At 32.3% G+C, this 20735-nt stretch overlaps 2 protein-coding genes across 3 annotated transcripts in view; both read left to right on the top strand.

The window, feature by feature from the left end:
* LOC144836258 (uncharacterized) overlaps positions 1-12180 on the top strand; it is a 31297-nt gene extending 19117 nt beyond the window's left edge. For both annotated transcript variants that reach the window (XM_078691513.1, XM_078691512.1), the window contains exons 23-38: positions 457-570; positions 1142-1255; positions 1568-1681; positions 2217-2330; positions 3136-3249; positions 3786-4148; positions 4787-4906; positions 5367-5489; positions 5857-5988; positions 6155-6265; positions 6750-6869; positions 7351-7464; positions 7837-7941; positions 8451-8570; positions 9004-9132; positions 9675-12180. In XM_078691513.1, the coding sequence (XP_078547639.1) occupies positions 457-570; positions 1142-1255; positions 1568-1681; positions 2217-2330; positions 3136-3249; positions 3786-4148; positions 4787-4906; positions 5367-5489; positions 5857-5988; positions 6155-6265; positions 6750-6869; positions 7351-7464; positions 7837-7941; positions 8451-8570; positions 9004-9132; positions 9675-9832 (2165 nt within the window). In that variant the 3' untranslated portion in view covers positions 9833-12180. The remainder of the gene's footprint in view (positions 1-456; positions 571-1141; positions 1256-1567; positions 1682-2216; positions 2331-3135; positions 3250-3785; positions 4149-4786; positions 4907-5366; positions 5490-5856; positions 5989-6154; positions 6266-6749; positions 6870-7350; positions 7465-7836; positions 7942-8450; positions 8571-9003; positions 9133-9674) is intronic.
* A 2170-nt stretch (positions 12181-14350) lies between these two features.
* On the top strand, positions 14351-16302 carry LOC144835427 (uncharacterized). Its single transcript, XM_078690512.1, has 5 exons — positions 14351-14490; positions 14697-14893; positions 15349-15488; positions 16050-16063; positions 16280-16302. The coding sequence occupies exons 1-5, from the start codon at positions 14433-14435 to the stop codon at positions 16300-16302; spliced, it is 432 nt and encodes a 143-aa protein (XP_078546638.1). The 5' UTR covers positions 14351-14432.
* The last annotated feature ends 4433 nt before the right edge of the window (positions 16303-20735 follow it).

Here is a 20735-nt window from a genome sequence, read left to right as displayed (position 1 = left end):
TCAAAAAGCTATCCTTAAAAGTGGCAATTATGTCCAATACACACAAGATGTAAACACATTTTTAAGAGTGTAGTTAAACTTATATACAGAACAATTATAAAGTTGTATTAATTTGAAAATGTAATTTGTTTATAGTTTTTCAGTGAATTTCAAACAGATCAGATTTATGGTTATACCTGCCTGCTTTTCAATCGTGACCTATTTCAAATGTTGTAACTAATGCCTTCTATTCAATCATGACCTAGTTCCAATGTTGTAACTAATCCATAAATGAGAGTTACTAGTTTTCAATATGTGAATGTCGGATGATTATCATCAACTCTGAAAAGCAGTGAGCTCTCCATATTGTCTTTATCGTATGTTTTACATTGGTCTAGATATAAGACTCTACAGGACCCATCAAGTCTGCCTCACTAGCATTTTACTTGTAGTTGCTAACTCTTTTATTTATTTTAGTGATCCTAGCATGTTTGAGTAACCCATGTCTTAACGGTGGCACATGCATTAATGAGGGTACCGACTATAGTTGCATATGCTCAGTCTTCTATCAAGGAGATCGGTGTGAACTAGGTGAGTACACGTGTTGAAAAAAAGCCACTTATAATTAATATCAATATAGGGAGAGTTGAATACAAATTTATTTCAAGTATCTAATTACGGTATATTAAATACTCTGGACCACGCAAAAGAATAATTTTATATATTGAGTTCAATATCAAGTTCTTATTCATTTAGCCTCTGAAACCAGTATTGCAGCTGCAGCAAATGTTAAATGTATTATTCTTGGTCCTTAAGCTTAACTGGAGACTGAGGAAATGGACTATTTCAACACTGTTTTGCTACATAAATCCAAAATCGTTTAAAACATTTACTTTTTCATTGGCTGTTATATCCTACCTAGACGTAATTAGACGGAATGCACAGATGCTCATAGTATATACATATTAATTCTCAGGCGGGACTCAAACCTACAACCAGCAAATTTGTAACTCCAGACTTTTTTAAATAAATATGTAAACCTAGAAGATGTTTGTGTGCAGTTTTTCAATGCTATTTGGGGATTGGTTTTATAACCTGCAGTTGCCATGCCCAATAGGACAAACCTATTAAGTTGAGCTCTCAATGGTTTTATTTTTCACAGTAAAGGATCAGTGCACATCAAACCCATGTCAGAATGGAGCGACCTGTAATAACTACTTTACCTACTATCAGTGTGCGTGTGTTCTTGGGTACTATGGATCAAATTGTGAAATTGGTAAGTTTTGAAGACTTTCATATATACATTTCTTTTTGCGGTACTTTCTAAATAAAATTAGTATCACCTTCTACTGAATGATGAACTAGTAATTTCTCAGAAGTCCCTAATTAATATTCAAACCAAACCAATGGCCAAAAAAACACCCAATATATTGTCATAAGGTAGATAATAAAAGACAATAAGAGAAATATCGTACAGTAGAACTAACCATTTATGCTATTTTTGATCAATCAATCAAATGACGTCATGATTAGTAAGACCAATGCTTTTGTGATATTAACTTTTCTTCTATTTTTTAATTTTTTGCAGAATTCAATGAATGCAACAGTAACCCATGTTTTAATGGAGCAACATGTGTAGATTCAGTCAATTCCTATTCATGTGACTGTTTAGGTGGATATCAGGGGATATTATGTGAAGTCAGTAAGTTATTTCAGCATACTTTATCAGACATTCCTCTGCGAGAAACGAATTGTAAATGGACCACACACCCGCACTATGCATTTAATACTGAAAATTTATATTCTGTGTGTGCTGCCATAGGTCACTGAACGACTCAACCATTATGTGCTTTCAGCGCCAAGTAAACCCAATGCAGCCTTTCATTTACAGTATATTCCCGGTTGGTTATCCTCAATCAGTTGCATTTGTTCGGTACAAACTTGTAAATATGTTCTGATGAACTTTTCATGCATGAGAGCGCATTTTAGACTATAGATATATTGAAACAGATAAAATTAATGCCTTTTAATAGAACTTGGGAAAGTTTTAGTGCCCTGGTTGTTCAGTTTTAGGAGACCTTGTGATATTTTGAGTAATTCTGGGTATCCAGTTTTCAGGGCTCGCTTTTAATGTTATTGCAAACTTACTTTTTCATTTCACTAGCAGCCATTTTACCTTTGTATACTGTAACATTCACATCTTCAAACATGAAACTAAATGCTTTTATCCATTTTAGACATCAACGAATGTGGAAGTTTTCCATGTCGGAACGGAGGAGTCTGTACAGATGCTATCAATAATTTCACTTGTGACTGCCAACCAGGGTATGAAGGAAAAGACTGTTCGATCGGTAAGAACCAATTACATCAGCAATAGATGGCTGTTTATTTGATTTGCATTATAGCGGCATTGGTGTTTGCTTTTGAATCCCAGTTTCTTTAGTTCTACAGGTATTCTTGTCACATTCTATGCGCTGTACATTATTATTACCCCGGTCATTTTTGGATTCAAACACGCAAGGAAACATATTCCCATAATGCAGCTAGTAATCAGAAAAAGTTTCTTGACCTTACCAGGCTATGCGTGTCAAAACAAAATAAATAAATGGAAATACCCACTACAACTACTTTTTCATGTTTTCCAACACATTTTCTATTTAAAAAAATCCTTTATTGCATTTAAGAAAATCAGTTCTATTAGAAAAAGCTTTGTAGAGGATTTGAGTTGAGTTAGTGGATTGAATTGTCTGCATTGATATTGAATGTTTGTAACTATAATGTTATTAAATCCCATTATATTAGTTTCTATCATATTTGAAATTGTTTTTTAAGTTAACCTATTATTATAAGCTTAGCCATGTGGTCATATTATTTCGATTTCGTATTACGCATTACCTTTTAGTTGTTTTTTCCACAGGGTCCTCATGAGACAATGCTCGCTTCTAACTTGTGGCCCTATTAACAGCTTATTTATTTTCTTGTTTTGTTTATTAAATTTATGTTAAAATTATGTGTTGAATAAATGTATATATGAGTTGAGTTATTGCTGTTAAAGCCGAAACCAATTTGATTATAGTAAGAAAAACAGTTAAACGTTTGTATATCTTGTCATCATTAAAATGGTAAATTAATTCTTGGTCATTTCTTTCATTACAGATACAGCAGAATGTTCTAGCAACCCTTGTCAGAATCAAGGAACATGTGTAGACTTGGTCAATGGTTTCTTTTGTATTTGTGGAATAGGATGGACTGGTACAAGCTGCTCAGAAGGTAAGTGGTACAACTGCAAGAAACATGAGTTGATAGAGTGATTGTTACAATTATTTGTGAAATAATGGGCTTGGAGGATTAAATACAGTGATTGACAGTGACATTTTGATTTCTTCCAGGATCTTTCTGAATTGCATGATCCCAGTACGACTCATTATGAATAATCTTGTTATGTTTTATTTTTTATAAACGGAATGAGCTAGTGTACTAACTACCGTATTTTTGTGGTCTTGAGACCTTTTTTCTCATAATAATTTATATTTGTTTTTCTATAGACGGTCTTTCTCTGAAATAAAAGTATTACTATTTTTTTATTTATTTATTTTTATTTTAACTGGTGGCCATGACTTAAAAATTCTCTGCAATCTTATTTTGGTGACCTACCACACACTGCATTGCTATATATATATATATATATATTAAAAATGTGTGGTAAACGAATAAAATAACAAACAAACAAAACTATAATAGAGTATTGCATGTATTTATAAAAGAATGTGTTTGAGATTTTAACCACGATTCCTGGCATTTTACAGAGGTTGGTTGCTATGGTATTGACTACACAATTCAGGATTGCAGTGCTGTCGAAGTTCATAGCAATAATTACCCAAGTCCTTACAACAATGGTGACAGCTGTTTATGGACAATTAGAACTAACAACGGTAATAACATGCGTATCTACATCAGAGATTTCGACACAGAAGAAAATTATGATATATTGGAGTATGGTTACGGTGAGGATTCTGCCAACGGCGCTACAGCTATCCAGACATTCACTGGTGCGATTGAACCACAGAATCTAACGACCACGTCTGATGTGATCTGGTTAAAGTTTTCAACTGACGAGGGCAAGACCGACAATGGTTTCTTGATCCATATAGAGGATTCCTGCAGACCAGGTAAGATGAATTTCAATGATATATTATTTTTTTTATTACTATTTTATATTATTTATTATTATGATAAAGTAACAAATGAAGAAATGTTTAGAATGTTAAAACTGGAAAAATGAAGCCGTAAGTTAAAAAGAAGAAATATATTAAGACACACCGATAATACACCCGCAACGCTAACTTTAAAGGAAAGTAAAAAGACCTGTTGAAAATATAAACTAAAATGATAGAGGATGGTTTGACTTGAAACAACAATGGGCCCACGACAGGAATAAATCGCACGAAATAGTAGAATGCCCTATATGTCTGGAACAACCAGAAAAAAAAGGTGCCAGGCGTTTTGGAAAACACTATTTCCTTTATCAATAATATATTTATGTTATATTAGTGCTTTTATTGATCTTTCCAAATATCAGTTTAAGATGTATTTCTCTAACAATGTTTCACCAAATCATATTTATACAGTAGAACATCTCGTTCGGAACATCGCTATTCAGGTTTAGGATACATACATGTACTGTAGGGCCTAGAGTATACATTTCATGTGACTTTAACTATTGAATTTTAGGTATTCAGTTCTGTATAAGCTGTCAAAACAAATGTTTATGAAATACCCAACTTATTATTTTTCGTATATTTTATAGTGGAGGATGCTTGTGCTAGCAATCCGTGCCAAAACCAAGGAGTGTGTGAAGACCTCGAGGGGTTTTCTGGGTTTGTCTGTACTTGTCCTGCAGAGTACACAGGACGCATGTGTGAAACCAGTAAGTACAGTATTAGAAGAAGAATGAGGGTATATGCATGAGGGGCTAGTTAAGCCCGTAACCAGTGCTTTTTTTAATTTGGAGACCAGCAAAAAAAGTGCTAATATTGGCCTAGCTCATGACAACTTGTTGCAAAATGCTACCAATAAATAAGAACATTTCATCTACTAGACTTAACTATACATTAACAGTTTTTGCGAATCTGAAAGAGAACAATAATATGAAAGGTTTTCAATCAATATGTCAAGTAATATTCTACTATAGGTCTGCAACATTATGCAACAAAAAATGTGATATGCCCGTGCCTGTATGGATACGATAACATCATATCACCGCCATATTTTGGTAGATCACACTTTTTTTTTATCAAACTAGGTTGATAGTCTAGACACAATTTAAATATATAGTGTTCCTTTCCACCAATTGGACAACCAATACAAAAAATGTGTTTTTATTACAGAACGAGCTACACCATGTTCATCAGACCCTTGTCAAAATGGAGGTGAATGCAATGATCTTAACTATGGCAAGGCTTATTCATGTGACTGTGCTGCCAACTATGTAGGAAAGAATTGTGAAACCTGTAAGTTATCATTTTACAGTAAAACAGATTTGGTAATGCTTTTCTGCACAGTGCCAAGCCTTCTTTAATGATGAACATCAACTACCTGAACATCATAGCAACCTCCCATCCTGTCATACTCGAATCCAATCCACCCAACTGTTGGGAATTGGTTTCCGAGCAGTCCTATACTAAACACAAGGGCTCATTCACCTTTGTGTAGAAGTGGTCTAATGTTTTTATATGGACTATTAATGGAAACAGAAGTTGAATAATACAATAATGAATAAATACAAAGTTTCATTAGAGGTTTACAATCAATGGAAAAGATGAATACATATAATATTTTTGATACCCTATTGATAACATTATTACCTTTCTTTTGTAGTCCAACCAACGATGTCAACAAATGTTTGTCCACAGAGCTGGTGTTTAAATGCTGGAACATGTACTTACATAGCAGAAAACCAGTATGAGTGTTCCTGCTTGTCAAATTTTAATGGAGAAAGGTGTGAATTTGGTGAGTAAGATTCAGATCAGGATGTAGTTGTGACGGCAGTAGTAATATTATGTATGGAAATGTTAGTGGTTGTGTTATTGAAGACCTCCTCCTTATCGTAATTGTTTGATGTAAAACAGTTAGTGTGAACCTACCTAATGTTTGAATTTTGTATATTATTTTCTAGCAAGTTGTCCAGAAAATTATTGTTCAGAGAACGCTGAGGAATGTGTTGTTTATGGATCTGGATACCAATGCCTGTGTAAAGAAGGTTACAACGGAGACCTTTGTGAAATTGGTAATCACATTATTTTGTAAAATATATTTTATCATCAATAGTAAATACTGGTACCAAGCATATTTGAAAACTACTTTTCCTTTACAGGAGCAAAAACCAAGTTCAACTATAACTATAATATTAAATCCAATCCCAAAATGTTTCTCTTTTTTAAAGCGGCTATTATGAATTTAAACTTTTTAAAAAAGAAAAAGCAAGTCCTAGAATATCAAAACCACCTGTTCCTCCTACTCTTTCACAACATTCTGGGTCTATTCTTTCTCAACTTCCTGAGCTTCCCCAACATCATGAGAATGTTCTGTTTCAACATCTTGGGTTTGCTCCTTCCCAACATCCTGAACTTGCCCTTTCCTAACATCCTGAGACTGTTTCTTCTCAACATCGATCCTGGGCATGTCATTTGCTAACGTCTGTGTATTTAACATTGTTTTAAAATTATTTATTAAAATTGTTAGTAAATTACGTTTTATATTTTATTTTTCAGAACCGTGTCCATCCGATATGTGTTTGAATGGAGGTACATGTTTATACAACAGTGAGAAAACAACAGATGTTTATGCTTGTCATTGTGTTGCTGGGTATACTGGTCCAAGTTGTGATACAGGTATATATTTTGCACATTATGATTACAGAATAGAATAAAGAATTTAAGTGAACTTTTATCACACACCGAATAATTTCCCTCATTTCCATTTTAGATTTTCTCTCAGTCCATGTCTTCTAGATTTTCTTTATTTCCATGTATTTTTCTACTTTCTATTTCTTTTAGAGTTTCTCTCTTTCCGTTTCGTTTACAGTTTCTCTCTTTCTAGTTCTTTTAGATTTTCTCTTTTCCATTTTTTTTAGTTTCTCTCTTTTCATTTCTTTTAGATTTCTCTTTCATTTATTTTAAAGTCTGTCTCTTTCCATTTTTTTACAGTTTCTTTCTTTGACAATTTCTTTTCCGTTTATCTCTTTGAATTTCTTAATTGATTGTTTCTTTAATACTTAATCAAATGATGATTTAACTTGCATCTTTTCAAATTCAAGTTCTGATGCCCCGGCCATTATCCATTTGAATGATTATGTTTATATTGCTCTTTCAGTGATCACCTCATGTTCTCAAGGTCCTTGTCAAAACGGTGGAACTTGTACTGATACTGCATCTGGCTTCTCATGTGCCTGTACTGAGGTCTATGAAGGAGACTTTTGTCAACAAGGTAACAAAATGAATCTATAACAAATTCAGATTTCTTTCTTACTGCTGGAAACTCTACCAAAACCAAAATGTTCAAAGCACATTCTGATGGCATGGGTGTGTTCGAAGCAGATTATAAAGACTATAAAGAATGCGTTTTTAACTTCAACTCTTTATAATTAGTAACTCTCAAAATACATAATAAAACTCTCCAATAACATATACTAAGATGGCGAATTCCATATTCTCATCATAGCTATGTGTCTCACCCTGTCTTATTATAAAGCAGGGGCTATTCACGTAAAGGTTACGAATACTACATCACTTCAGTGCTAACAAGGAAATAGTTATTGATCCTCACCTAAACCTTCCATGTTTGTTTATTTCTAAATAGACAAATGTGACAATTGCATGAATGGGGGCGCTTGTGTTTTAACAAGTGGCAGCCCGATGTGCGACTGCTCCGAAACAGGATATGAAGGACAGAACTGTGAAAATGGTAAAACTTTCTAAAATTTGATTAACAAAGTCAAAATCTATAATATTAAAACTTATAGCTTAATAATAAAATTAATAAAAAAAAAAAAATAATAGCTCTTTTTTATAGGATATAAGATCCTATCATATGAAGCTGGTTTTTAGGGTTAGGTCATAAAAGAATCCTATAGTATTGTACAATACTTTTACTATTGGATAGTGTAAGATCCTTATGGAATCATACATTATGTTATATAATTATTGTAGGCCTTTGTGCTATAACAATCTTTTAGCATTGTACAAGAATTTAATATTGGATAGTATAAGGATCCTATGAAACCATACATAGTCTTATAGAATCCTATGGGATTCATACTTGGTCATATAAGAATATTATAGTATACAGGGCTTCTTATTGGATAATATAATTTACTGTAATCTTATATAATCCTATAGTACTCTGAATATATGGTACTATAAGCATTTTTGTATATCTGTTATAATATTCATGTTCTTTAATATTACTTACAGACATTAATGAGTGCATTAGTAACCCATGTCAAAATAATGGAGAGTGCATTGACCTTGTAAATATATACCAGTGCAGATGTCCGAATTCTTACACCGGAACAAACTGTCAAGATGTTATAAGTAAGTTAGAGAATCACAACAAATAATTTAACAAGTGTACTCACCAATTCAGACCTTCCAAATATCCCAAAAATTGTGTCAGTTTCCCAACATTCCGAGTGATCTCCTGTCTCTTGGTGGTAAATGTGCAATTTATTTGATTTATTTTAACAATATTTTACAGAGGTGGTCCATCCAGCCGAAGCTGATCAGAGATCCTCACAAAAATACAAAATGACGAGATATCTCTCCAACATATTTTTTCATTTGATAATGTATGTTATTTCTGAGAGTGTAACCCCTCCCCCACTTGTCCCCCAGTGTAATCCCTCCCCATCCCCCAGTGTACGAGGAATAAACAATATGAAGATCAACCATTGGTTCCTAGTCAATGGAATTTTTACACGGTATTTGAATTCAGAAAGAGTTTTAATTTTGGCAATTTTGTTTTCAGCTGATAGCTGCAATCCTAATCCTTGTAAAAATAGCGCCACTTGCATCAACACAAGCACAGGTTTTGCATGCTCGTGCCTCGATGGGTTTAAAGGTGAAGATTGCGCAGATAAAGACACAAGTAGTAACGGTAAGGCGCACACACACATATATATATATATTTAGTAATTCAGAAAGAAAATTACATTATTACACTTTATTACAGAATTGTGACAAATTATGCCATGAGATAGAGAGAATCTTGTGAGGTGGGAGTGGTTTGTTATTTCATATCAGTAGCATATGCTGCACATACAATTAAAAACAATGTATTAACCGCAGCTTAATAATATGGAATACAAATTTAATACAAATTCTTACGAATAAGTAAATTTGTTGTTAATTTGATAATTTAGATATTTGGAATTTGGATTTTTTTTTTTTCATTGATTTGTTTCCGAAAGAAAGTAGAATGTTTTTGGTATATAAAAAACCTTTTGCTGCTCAATCCTTATCAACAAAATTAATATTATATTTGCTTTGCCTTTTAACAGTTGCTGTCAACAGTACTGTATATGACGCGCTGTATATATCGCGTTCTAAAACAGCTGAGATAGTCGGTCGCCGAGGTGGACCAAAAATAAAGTTGAAATTAAAATAATATATTTACCTTTAAACTTTCTATTCTTTTAGATCCATTGACTGATGAGGGGGATGATCTTTTCCTGGAACCATGGTGGATTGCTCTGATTGGTCTGCTTGTTCTTTTACTTATAATCTTTCTCTGTGTCTTACTATGCACTATGAATGGAAGGTCCAAATCTGAAGGAAAAGAATTACTGGATTATTAATTTTAATTATTTTAATTATAATAAATAATTACATGAAGTGTAACATTGTGTTAAAAATGTAATACCATTTTTGGTAATATGAACAATTATATACAGTAGAACCTCTATTAAGGGGACACCTTCTGGACCCAACAAGTGTCCACTAAAACATGTAGTACCCTTTTCACGGAAAAGCTTCCCTTACCAGGGTGTCCCAAAGGAGGGGTTCTACTGTATTTTGTGACAGAATGTAATGTGTGAAAATCCTAATATAATGGAAGATGTTTATTGTAATATTTAATACTAATAATAATAATTATCATAAACCCACCTGGAATTGTCTTCTTTATGATATATGCAAATTTATTGTAAATATGTAGGTATTATGTGGTATTTAAGAAGTATATAAATCAACATTTTTGGTAATTATGCGTTTTCGCGATACAGTGGAACCCATATTAAGGGGACCTAACAAAGTGCCTTAATAGGGGTGTCCCCTGCATAGGGGTTGGCCGTAGTGTTATAGTTATAAGCGCACTCGTTCGTTTCCTTATAACGTGTCCCCTTCATAGGGGTGTCTCTAGTAGGGTGTCCCCTGAATAGTAGTGTCCCCTGAATAGGTGTCTTCCTAATAGGAGTGTCCCCTCGATAGGTGTGTCCCAAAAGTGAGGTTCTGTTGTAGATCTATTATTTAGTTTGTGTACAGATTGCAGGTTAATTTAATTAATTGGAGGGATATTTTATTAAGTTATTTAACCATGTTCTGTAACATATGTATTCTATTAGATCTAAAAATTAATATAATATACTAATATAGATACAGAAAACTATAGTTTTATTAATTAGTGATAAACACTGTTTTGGATTTTGTTTACGATTGTGAAATCTAAGTTATTCAAGATAAATAACTACACACAGTAAAACTCCTATTAAAGGGAAGACAATCGTTTTACAGAATGTCCCTTTAATCCCGAGTGTTCATTTAGTATCAGTGTAAGTTTAACTATGTTCCTTTAATATTATTATATCTTAAATATGAATGTTTTTATAATTATCAATGCGCTGTTAATGTGAATATAACCAATTGCACCTCTTTATTATAAGTACATGTTCATTTAATACGAGTATCCCTTTAATATTAGTGTTTCTTTAATATGAATGTCTCATGTGTGTTTATTTAATATTAGTGTATCTTTAAGGAGTGTTCCTTTGATAACATATGCCCCTTTGATATTATTATTATTCCTTTATTAAGACTGTCCACTTTAATGTTAGTGTACCTTTATTATGATTACCTCTTTAATATGAGTACCACCATTATGTATGAATGCTCGGTTAATTGTCTATCTAATACTGTAAGTGTGTCCCTTTAATAGGAGTTTCCAATTGTCTTTATGTCACTAATAAATATTAAGGTTACTCCTGATAGCCAGACATTTGGTGGAATAGGTCTCCAAATTTAGGATTTTACTATTTGTTTTATTAACTAGATAATTAAAATGTACATGTATAAATAAAGTTTTGCTAGGCCTACTTATTATGCTATACTATGAGCTACTACTAAACGTTGTTGTGTTCACTTCGTACTACAAAAATGATTTTCGTGGTGTTGCGTTCACGTGTAGCTCAGTATAATTTAGGCCTAATATACTATAACATTCCATACCATTCTTTGTAAAATGTAACATAATGTACTGGTTATGTGCTTATTCAACAAAAGCACCATGTAATTGAAAGCGATTTATATCAATAGCATTATGTTTATACTATATTTATGGAGGATTATAAAAATAATTTTGAGGTAAATCTAAATTTCGTGTCTCGAAATGTTCGCGTACCTATTATGAAGACTTCGTTAGGAGGATTTACCTTAAAATGTAATTATCTTTATATTTTTATTATATTCCTAAACTTTCCTACGTGGTGGATTGATTCCTCCATGCTCTAGGCCTATATATATGTTTTCATGTATTTTTTTTGATATTAGATTTTTTTTAAAGTGTATATTATTAACAAATGCTGCTGTGAAAAAAACAGCTCAAATTTGAAACAAATAAAAACTTTGACATTTTGTATTATGCATTTCGAATAAATGTAAAATATATTCGTATTAAAATTGATTTTTTTATAATGTAGGCCTAATGTAATTTTGTTATAATGACAATGTGCTGCGTACAGTGAGTGATACTGAGGATTGATAGTAGGCCCTAATGATATGGCGAGGCTAATGATGGTGAACATGATGTTAATGAATAAACTGGTCATGTAGGCCTAGTTAAAAAAATGGCCTATTGCAAGAGATTATGAAGATAAAATGCAAAGTAATATGAATTACTCGTGGTGCGTATTGTAGCCTAGCTTCAGTTGAGAAAACAATTACGTGAGAGTTTGCAAACACATCTGGCATCAAATAATCGTATAAATGTAACATTCTCCATTCTCACTCCTGAGGAGGATCAATATATTGAAAAACGGCGAAAAACTCAACAGTTCATTTCAGAACTATACGTGGTGTACCGCAAATTTTATATCAACATTCGGATTTCGCCATGCAACCTTCAAATAATGTAACATTAATTAAACAAACACTTTATGAAATCTTCTTCACGTTTTGATTCGTTTGTTATTTATCGCGTATTGAACAAATATACATTAATAGAATACACATATGTTATGTTTCATATATCGTTTTTGTTATGAGATAACAGCTATTTTGAAAGTTGTGGGCGAATTATTGTAATCTTACAGGTGACGTCACAACGTTACCAGCCAATTCACATACCAGTCATAAAGTTACAGTAACGGTATACTAGTCAGCAGACAAGAAACTGCAAGTGCTGTTTATTGTTGCGAGACATGATATACCATACAAGAATTGAGTCTTGGTCAACTATTATAGCTATTATACTATGATAGTAATTGGTGCGAGTCATTCGTTCTTGTGGGTGACATGTAATCTAAATCAAACTTGTAGGCCCTTCTATGCAGTATAAACGTAGCTTAGACTACATTATGATCTTGTTGAATGTTACATCCGAACTCTAGTATAAAAGTAGTTATAATCTAATAATTAGTTATGAGTGTGATCTATTGGCCTACTGTGTGAACTTATTTAAAGACAGAATATACAAGTGACGTTCCTACGCACAAATATGAGGGACAATTATTGTCCTCTTAAAGGCCAATTTACACAGACGAGCGGTAACGGTAAGTGGAAAACCTCGTAGCTTGTGCGCTCCACGTTGTGTGTAAATGGTCATAAGGAATAACATAGATCTATATGTTTATTACCGTTACCGCCGGTCTGTGTAAATTGGCATTAATGCGTAAAATACAAACATAATTAAAGTCCTCATACAAATCAACTCAACTGCTAATTTTTACAGGTCACTATGTCGGTCGGTTGGTTGGTCGGTCGGTCGGTAAACACTAACTCAAATTTTAGCACGGAACTGCAGCCATGTATATGGCCTTGTTAAAAAAATAATAAGGGATACGTTGTTCGTTTAGATCAGAGTTCCAACTCACAGTACACGTTTTATAGTAGGCGGGATAGTAGGCTACACACAGTCCCACTATTACATTACATACTTACACTCCCTCAATTATGATAACGACATTAACGACTGTGTAGGCCTATCACAACTTATTTAGTTACATTGAAGTGAATTGCCTGCTATTTAAAACGCATTGCGTTATGCGTACTGTATGGAGTAAATGTAATGAAGTTAATTTGAACTGATTTAATAACGTAAGCTATAGAAGCTACATAGTTACAATAGCGCAAGCATGATATTTGTTACGAATAGCTTTCCCTCATTTTATGAATGGCTTAATTAAAACCATTGTCTATGATGTACTTCCACAATCTTTCATCAGTGTTTGTGCAAATTAATATGTGTTATTGTGAAAGATTTTCTGGTTGATTTGTTGTGTTTGCTCTATATTAATGTTTATGAATGTACTATTTGAAATAAAAAAATTGAATGAATGACAAGATTGTCTGTAAAATGAAACTAATTGACAACAAATTTTTGTCTACTGTTATATCCATATAATGTGTAAGCCATTGTTCGTATTATTATTTGTAAACACGTCACATAGGAAATGTCTATATCACACTACTCTCACTAAAGTTGTTTCATCAGTTAAGCAAACGAATCTGGAATCGTCATGTTTCAATATATTTGTTTTAACTAACATATTACTGTAAAACACTAATGGCGTTTGATGGATTACCTATATAATGTTATTCCTCAAACTAATCCTTTCCTCGCTCCCCATAAGACACAGGAAAAGTTAGGACGTTAATGAATTACAAATAGATTATAGGCCTAATTGGTATCATTGCTGCAAGACAACTGGGCCATTTGTTGCAAGAAGGATTTTTTATAAAGTAAATATGTCGAATTTAGAGTAGGCATCTGCGTTTTTCAGTCAGGATTTATTTTAACTCTGTGAATATTGACCAATAGTGATAGAAATTATGAGTTTATGGGAGTGTCATTTCATGGTATAAAGGTATAAAAATGTGATACACAGACGACAAATACCATTCACTTTTGACAAATTACGGTAGGCCTACTTCTTCGATAAACCAGTCATTTCAACGGAAATCAAGATGTTAAGATCAACTGTTCTAGTATTTATCATCTACGCATTGGTGCTTGGTGATAAAGGTAGTGTATTTACTTTAATTTGAGATCTTTGAATACAGACCCATGCTATTGATAGATAGTAATACATTTTATTATGTTATATGTCACTTACAATATATTATATAGATTGGATTTCTATCATTTTTGTTTTGATGTGGTGTTATTTTGTGTTTAGTGACAATGCACAAATAAACAAAATATTTATTTATTGCTTTTTTGTTTACCAGCAGTTGCATCCAGCTGTAAGAATCGGTTAAGAGTTGGTCTCGAAGCCAATAACCGAAGAATTTCAGACAGCGCATTTACATGCAGTTCCAACGAGCCTAGCTTTGGACCTTCAAGAGGCCGATTGAATACGAAGGCCGATAGCTTTGAGAGTGGAGGGTGGATGCCCAAAGGCGGTGACTCCACATCTTGGCTTAAGGTCGATTTGGGAAATTCTTATGATATCGTTGGGATAATTACCTAAGGACGAGAGGATGCAGATCAGTGGGTTACGGAGTATAAAGTTTCATACAAAAAGAATGACAATGACAACTATTTATACGTCAAAGATAGTTCTATGTCTACTTCGGGACCTCGTGTAAGTATATTGACAAGTCGCGTGTCTCAGTTATCAAAAGATTTTTAAAAATGATAACAAATATCACTTCATTGATGCTAAATTTTAACAATAATGACTGACCCTATCATTTGTCATTCGCGTTCAAACACTAGGCCTATACGACTTCACAGTGGCGGATCGATTTAGATAGGGTATGGAGGAGGATGTTTATCTTTTGAATTGCAATTTTAAACATTTTAGTTGGGCAGGGGGATGACTTATTCACTCATACGTCTAATTTCTGCATTCTCTTTGTATATTGTTTATTTAAATAGATATTTGATGGGAACAAGGATAATAACAGTGAGGTTACACACAGGTTTTACAGGATAACAGCCAATTACGTGCGAATTCATCCAACGGGCTATCATAACGTTCGTTGCCTCAGGTTTGAACTTCTTTACTGTGAAAATTGGTAAGTTTTTACATCTACACAATGCTATATAACATTGCCCTGTTGTACATCTGGGTTAGAACATTGTTAGGTGATGTTATTTAATATTCATTGTCCTTCAAAACATAATATATTACGATGAATAAAATCAAACTTATAATAGACCATTTTGAAGTTTTAATAAAGTTATTCATCTTTTTCTAAAAAAAAGAGAACAAAACAATGATTTAGTTTGTAAAAAATACAAAATAAACGGTTAAATTTAACCAAACCCCATTGACTTCCAGGCAATAGGCTTCCGGTAGCGTATTTTGTAAAAAAAAACCAATTTAATACATTTTTTCCCAATCTCATTTTTTTTGTCGAAAAATGTATATACATTTTTTTCTAATCATAATTCGTTGTCGTATATAATTAAGTGACATTAAAATGGCGTATTCAACACAACATTTTTACTCGGTAGTCTTCATGACTAAAATATAATAGAACATTCATTTAGGACCTATTAACAATTACAATGTGCAATAAAGCATGGTTCTAGTGTATTTATTTATTTATTTATTTAACAACATCTTTATACAGGATTAAACAATCAGGTAAAAGAAAACCTGTTTTGTCTTTGTTAAACATCATCTCTTTATTATTTCAAGATTTAAGATTCTTCATTCAAATAGTTATTCCGACAGTCAACAAGGAAAAGATTAGTCAATTATAAAAAAATCACTTTTGTGTAACTATGATTTGACAAATAAAAAAAAGAGATAATTATTGTGAAATGTAATTTAATTCTTAATAATTTTCGTCTTTTGCAGATAAATGTCAAATGAAATGGTGAAGATACGATCCTGACTCATAGTCCTACAGAATCAACAAGTCACTGCATCATTATAATTATAGAGTAGGCATATATAGTATTAATTAGTAACTAAATCTTGATATTTATCAGTTAAATTTAGAAATTTATTATTTAATTAATTGATGGTACAATTAGTAAAATAAACAAAAATAAAAATCAACACTAATTACAGTTTACTTAAAAACTTAATGATGGCAATTGATTTATGTTCAATATGTGATTTATTGATGTTTTAAAAAAATATTGTGTTTTTTCGCTGAAATGGAAATTAATTAAATGTATGACTATTATTATGCACTTATAGAACTTGTTTTTTTACTGTCTTTACAAATTCTCAAACAACCAAATAAATAAACGATACAAATGAACACAGGCAGTAGTCAAAAGAACAAGGCCATATGGCTGCAGTCGCGTGCTCAAGTTTACCGACCGACCAACCGACCGAACAACCGACCGACATAGTAAGCTGTAGAGTCGCGTTGCACGCGACTAAAAATGAAGAGAAGAAAACTTAAACACTAAGTGGTCTACTTAAAAGCAAAATGACACGATGAATAAATTACATTAAACCTTTAAAATTCTATAATTGTAGGAACTAATGTATAAACTAATGAATGAACGGAATATAATTAATATAATAATGACATTAAATTCAACTAGGTATAACCTAACTGAATATTGCAAGTCATATAAAAACGTCTTATGTGTATTAAGTACTTTTTAATTGGTGATGAATGAATGAATTGAGAGAAATGCTGTTCAAAGCAAGTCATTTGCTAGTGTTATGTTTAACTTCTCTTTACGTACTAAACTGCTTTTGTAGAAGTGACCAGATTAACAGACACTACTTTATGCTTCTTGATAAATCAGTAACATGTTTCTGAATACGACGCCTTCCTTTGACTAAGGCCCTCTTGCACTAATAATCTACACGTTTGACAAATTAGAGCACAGATTTGTCTACAGTCTAAATTATTGTTGGTGCAGTCGCGCATGGTCCAACCATTATCTATGTATAAATTTACGTAAGGGCAAAATTCGGTAAATCGCGCGCTAGAATGTTTACTCGATGGTATATAAAGTTGGTTCGTACTTTCGGTACTGATTTTAACCACCTGATGTAACCCTGTTTACTAATTAAATTGAGTTCGATAATTAGTTATTGACAATTAAAACGAATTTAGGTTCAACGATTTGCCCCAAATAGGGGTGTTTTTCGATCGTTCGCGCCTTACTTCTAGAATTTTTACTCGATGGTATATAAAGTTGGTTCGTACTTTCGGTACTGATTTTAACCACCTGATGTAACCCTGTTTACTAATTAAATTAAGTTAGATAATTAGTTATTGACGATTAAAACGAATTTAGGTTCAACGATTTGCCCCAAATAGGGGTGTTTTCCGATCGTGGTATACACTGTCTAATGGATGTCCATCTTGAAAAATACCCGCCACAAAAAAGGCGAGGAGGCTTCGCATTTTCCTATCTCCTCCTACGATAATTGTTTTTAATAGCTGAAAACTGGTTGAACAGCTAGAGTACAGCATCATAATGTTGAAGACAAGCCGATTTTCTTTAAAAAATACTATTTTGATAGATTTAATATACAATTATACAAATGTGTTTTTTGCGATGAATGTTAATGTGAATATAACCAATTGTACCTCTTTATTGTGAGTACATGTTCATTTAAGAGCCATTGTCTGTAAGAATCAAAGAAATATCAAAAATAGTGGCAGACTCAAAAAAATGGATTTCTTTCAAATTTTGCACATGGCTATATATGTGTTGAGAGAAATCAAATATGAAGTATTTTTTATTTCACACATATATTTCCATGGCAACGGCCAAATTTGTGTTTTTGACAAATTTTGTCCTTTTTTAAGGTTTTTAAAAATGGATATTGGTACTACTTTGATGAACGATATTTTTGTTTTGTTTATTTAATTATAAAAAATAATTAGTGCATGCATAATAACAATGCATTGTGTACCTGTTTCATATTTTTTTTTTTTTTTTGATTTCATACTCTGGGAGATACCATTTATTTAAAAAGGGGTGTTTTTCACTTTTTTTTAATTGTGAAATGCAACTAAACTTTACTTCACCATAACGCCCAAAGTGGTGTTTTTTTTTAGCTGATTTATTACAAATAGGTAGTTCTAATGTTTAATAAGTGATTTCTAAAATAAAATACTGGGGTATTTTTAAAATCTACAAGCAGTGTTGCGAGAAACATAGGCATTTTTATAAAAAAAAAACATGGTATATTAGTAAAAACATTTTATTTTCTTTGATTATCTGATTTAAAACTCATTGGTCAGAAAAATTCTTAATGTTTTATATAGCTCTAGTTGTGTTGTGAGAAAAAAAACCAATATTTTTAATTATAGATTCTGTAATTCCCAGTTTTAATGTCATTTTATAGGTTTATCCTCTGGAAATTTGAATAAATTATCATATCGTTGTGAATTTTAATCTTTGCAACAGATTACTCCTCTCTTATTTTGAAGCTCCTCTTTCATTTTTTTACTTCTTTTATTTGCTAACCTAAACAGATCCCACATGCCCATCCACCACCACTTCCGACTACAACCATCCCCCCCTCCCCCTTACCCCGACAATAACCACAAAAAGATAAACTGCAACACTTTGGTCGATCATCCACTATAGAGTGTCAAATTCATGCATTCAAGCACCACCCACACTGCCGCTACCATCGACCGATTCAAACTCCTCCATCCCACCATTCCAATCTAATTAGTGCATTTGGTACCTACCGTAAGCGGCCACCTCCCGTAAGCAGCTGCGGGCACCTTTTTATACTAAAAAGAGATACTTATTGCATGGACCTATGAATTAGAGGTCCATGTTTATACTATTTCTTTATATATTAGCTTTATTTCGAAGCGGTTTTAAAAACATTACTGTGAAGAGATGAGAAAACTACACAGATTTTGACCGACCATTTTTCATATGTTAAAAGCTTTTAAAATTTGTCTGAAAATGCTAAAAAAAACTAAACCACCTGATTATAAATAATAATACAATTAGCTGGAAAATTGAGAGGCTCGTTTCGTTAAGAATATCGTGCATAGCCATAATACGTGATTTTGGCCCTTTATCGGCACACCACTTTTCCAGGTCCCGAGGGTGGTCACTTACGGGAGGTTCAACTGTATTTTAAAAAACAATTATCCTTAGTTACGCATAGAAACAGGTTCTAAGATAACATAAATAATACATTTTGACATAATTTGACCCAACAAATGACCCTTTCACAAGATCAGACATTTTCTGGGATTCAGTAGATAGGTAAATTTGGAGAGAAAGTAGTAGCTATGTAATCAATTTTTTGTAGTCATGAAACCCCATATTAAAAATATTGTACTTAGTTACGTATAGAAACAGTTGCTACAATACACTGTAGGTAAAATGTTGATGTCATTTGACCTTAATATGTAAAATGTAAATTATGAAAAAACCCATATTTTAAAAATATTTTCGCATAGAAACAGTTACCATGGTAAAATGTTGACCTCATTTGACCTCAAAATGAATGAATTTACAAGGTCAAGTTTGTCATCACTTTAAGATTATTAGAATGCAGTAGAAGTAAAATTGAGAAAAATTACAAATGCAATCAATTCTTTGTATTAATAAAAACGCCATTTTTTTTCGATTTTTTTAAAATTACTTTCCTTAGTTACACATAGAAATGGTTGCTAAGGTAACAATATAGGTAAAAAATGAAAATTGTTGAAAATTTTTATGAACTATCTTGTAAATTTTGATCAAACATTAATAGTTGTAGTAAAGTGGGGACCTGTCCTGTTTTGCATTCTAACCCTTTTTGACCTCAAATGACCAATTTACAAGGTCAGATTTTTTGGGAGGTCTTTCTGTATCTCTTTACACAAAATAGATGAAAAAAATTATAAAAACCTTGACGCAATTATTTCAAAGTTTAACATTATTTTCCATCAACTAAATATTTCAATGCAAAATACTGTTTTTCTGGCAATTAATTGAAATAAACCTGGCAACACATTCTCCTATTTTATCTAAACTATTCGTATGACTCTAGTAGCATTATGACAAGCCACATATTATTTTATTATTGGATTAGCCATATTTAAATTATGTTTCATGTGTTTTGTTTGTTGATATTTTGTTTGTATTTTTTTGTATTTTCCGTATTTTCCTGGCAACACAAAACCTATGTACGTAATTTACCCCAGTGTTTTTTTCGTGATTATTGTTGACAAACCTATTTACTATCAAATTACAAAACCTCATTGATATAAAAACACCACTTTGGAAGTTATAGGTACGTTTATGATGTATACTTTTATAAAAAAAATATTTTTTAAAAACACCCCTTTTTAAAATAATGGTATCAACCAAACTCC

The sequence above is a fragment of the Antedon bifida genome, chromosome 2 (genome assembly GCF_963402885.1).
Source record: "Antedon bifida chromosome 2, ecAntBifi1.1, whole genome shotgun sequence".
Taxonomy (NCBI): Eukaryota; Metazoa; Echinodermata; class Crinoidea; order Comatulida; family Antedonidae; genus Antedon; species Antedon bifida.
This window is presented reverse-complemented; position numbering and strand designations above follow the sequence as displayed.

What these genes read in the sequence shown, in the direction of transcription:
- LOC144835427 (XM_078690512.1), top strand. Translation starts at nt 14,433, where the DNA reads ATGTTAAGATCAACTGTTCTAGTATTTATCATCTACGCATTGGTGCTT. An exon ending in ATTGGTGCTTGGTGATAAAG is followed by an intron (nt 14,491 to 14,696) that starts GTAGTGTATTTA and finishes TTTGTTTACCAG; the next exon opens with CAGTTGCATCCAGCTGTAAG. An exon ending in ACTCCACATCTTGGCTTAAG is followed by an intron (nt 14,894 to 15,348) that starts GTCGATTTGGGA and finishes TTATTTAAATAG; the next exon opens with ATATTTGATGGGAACAAGGA.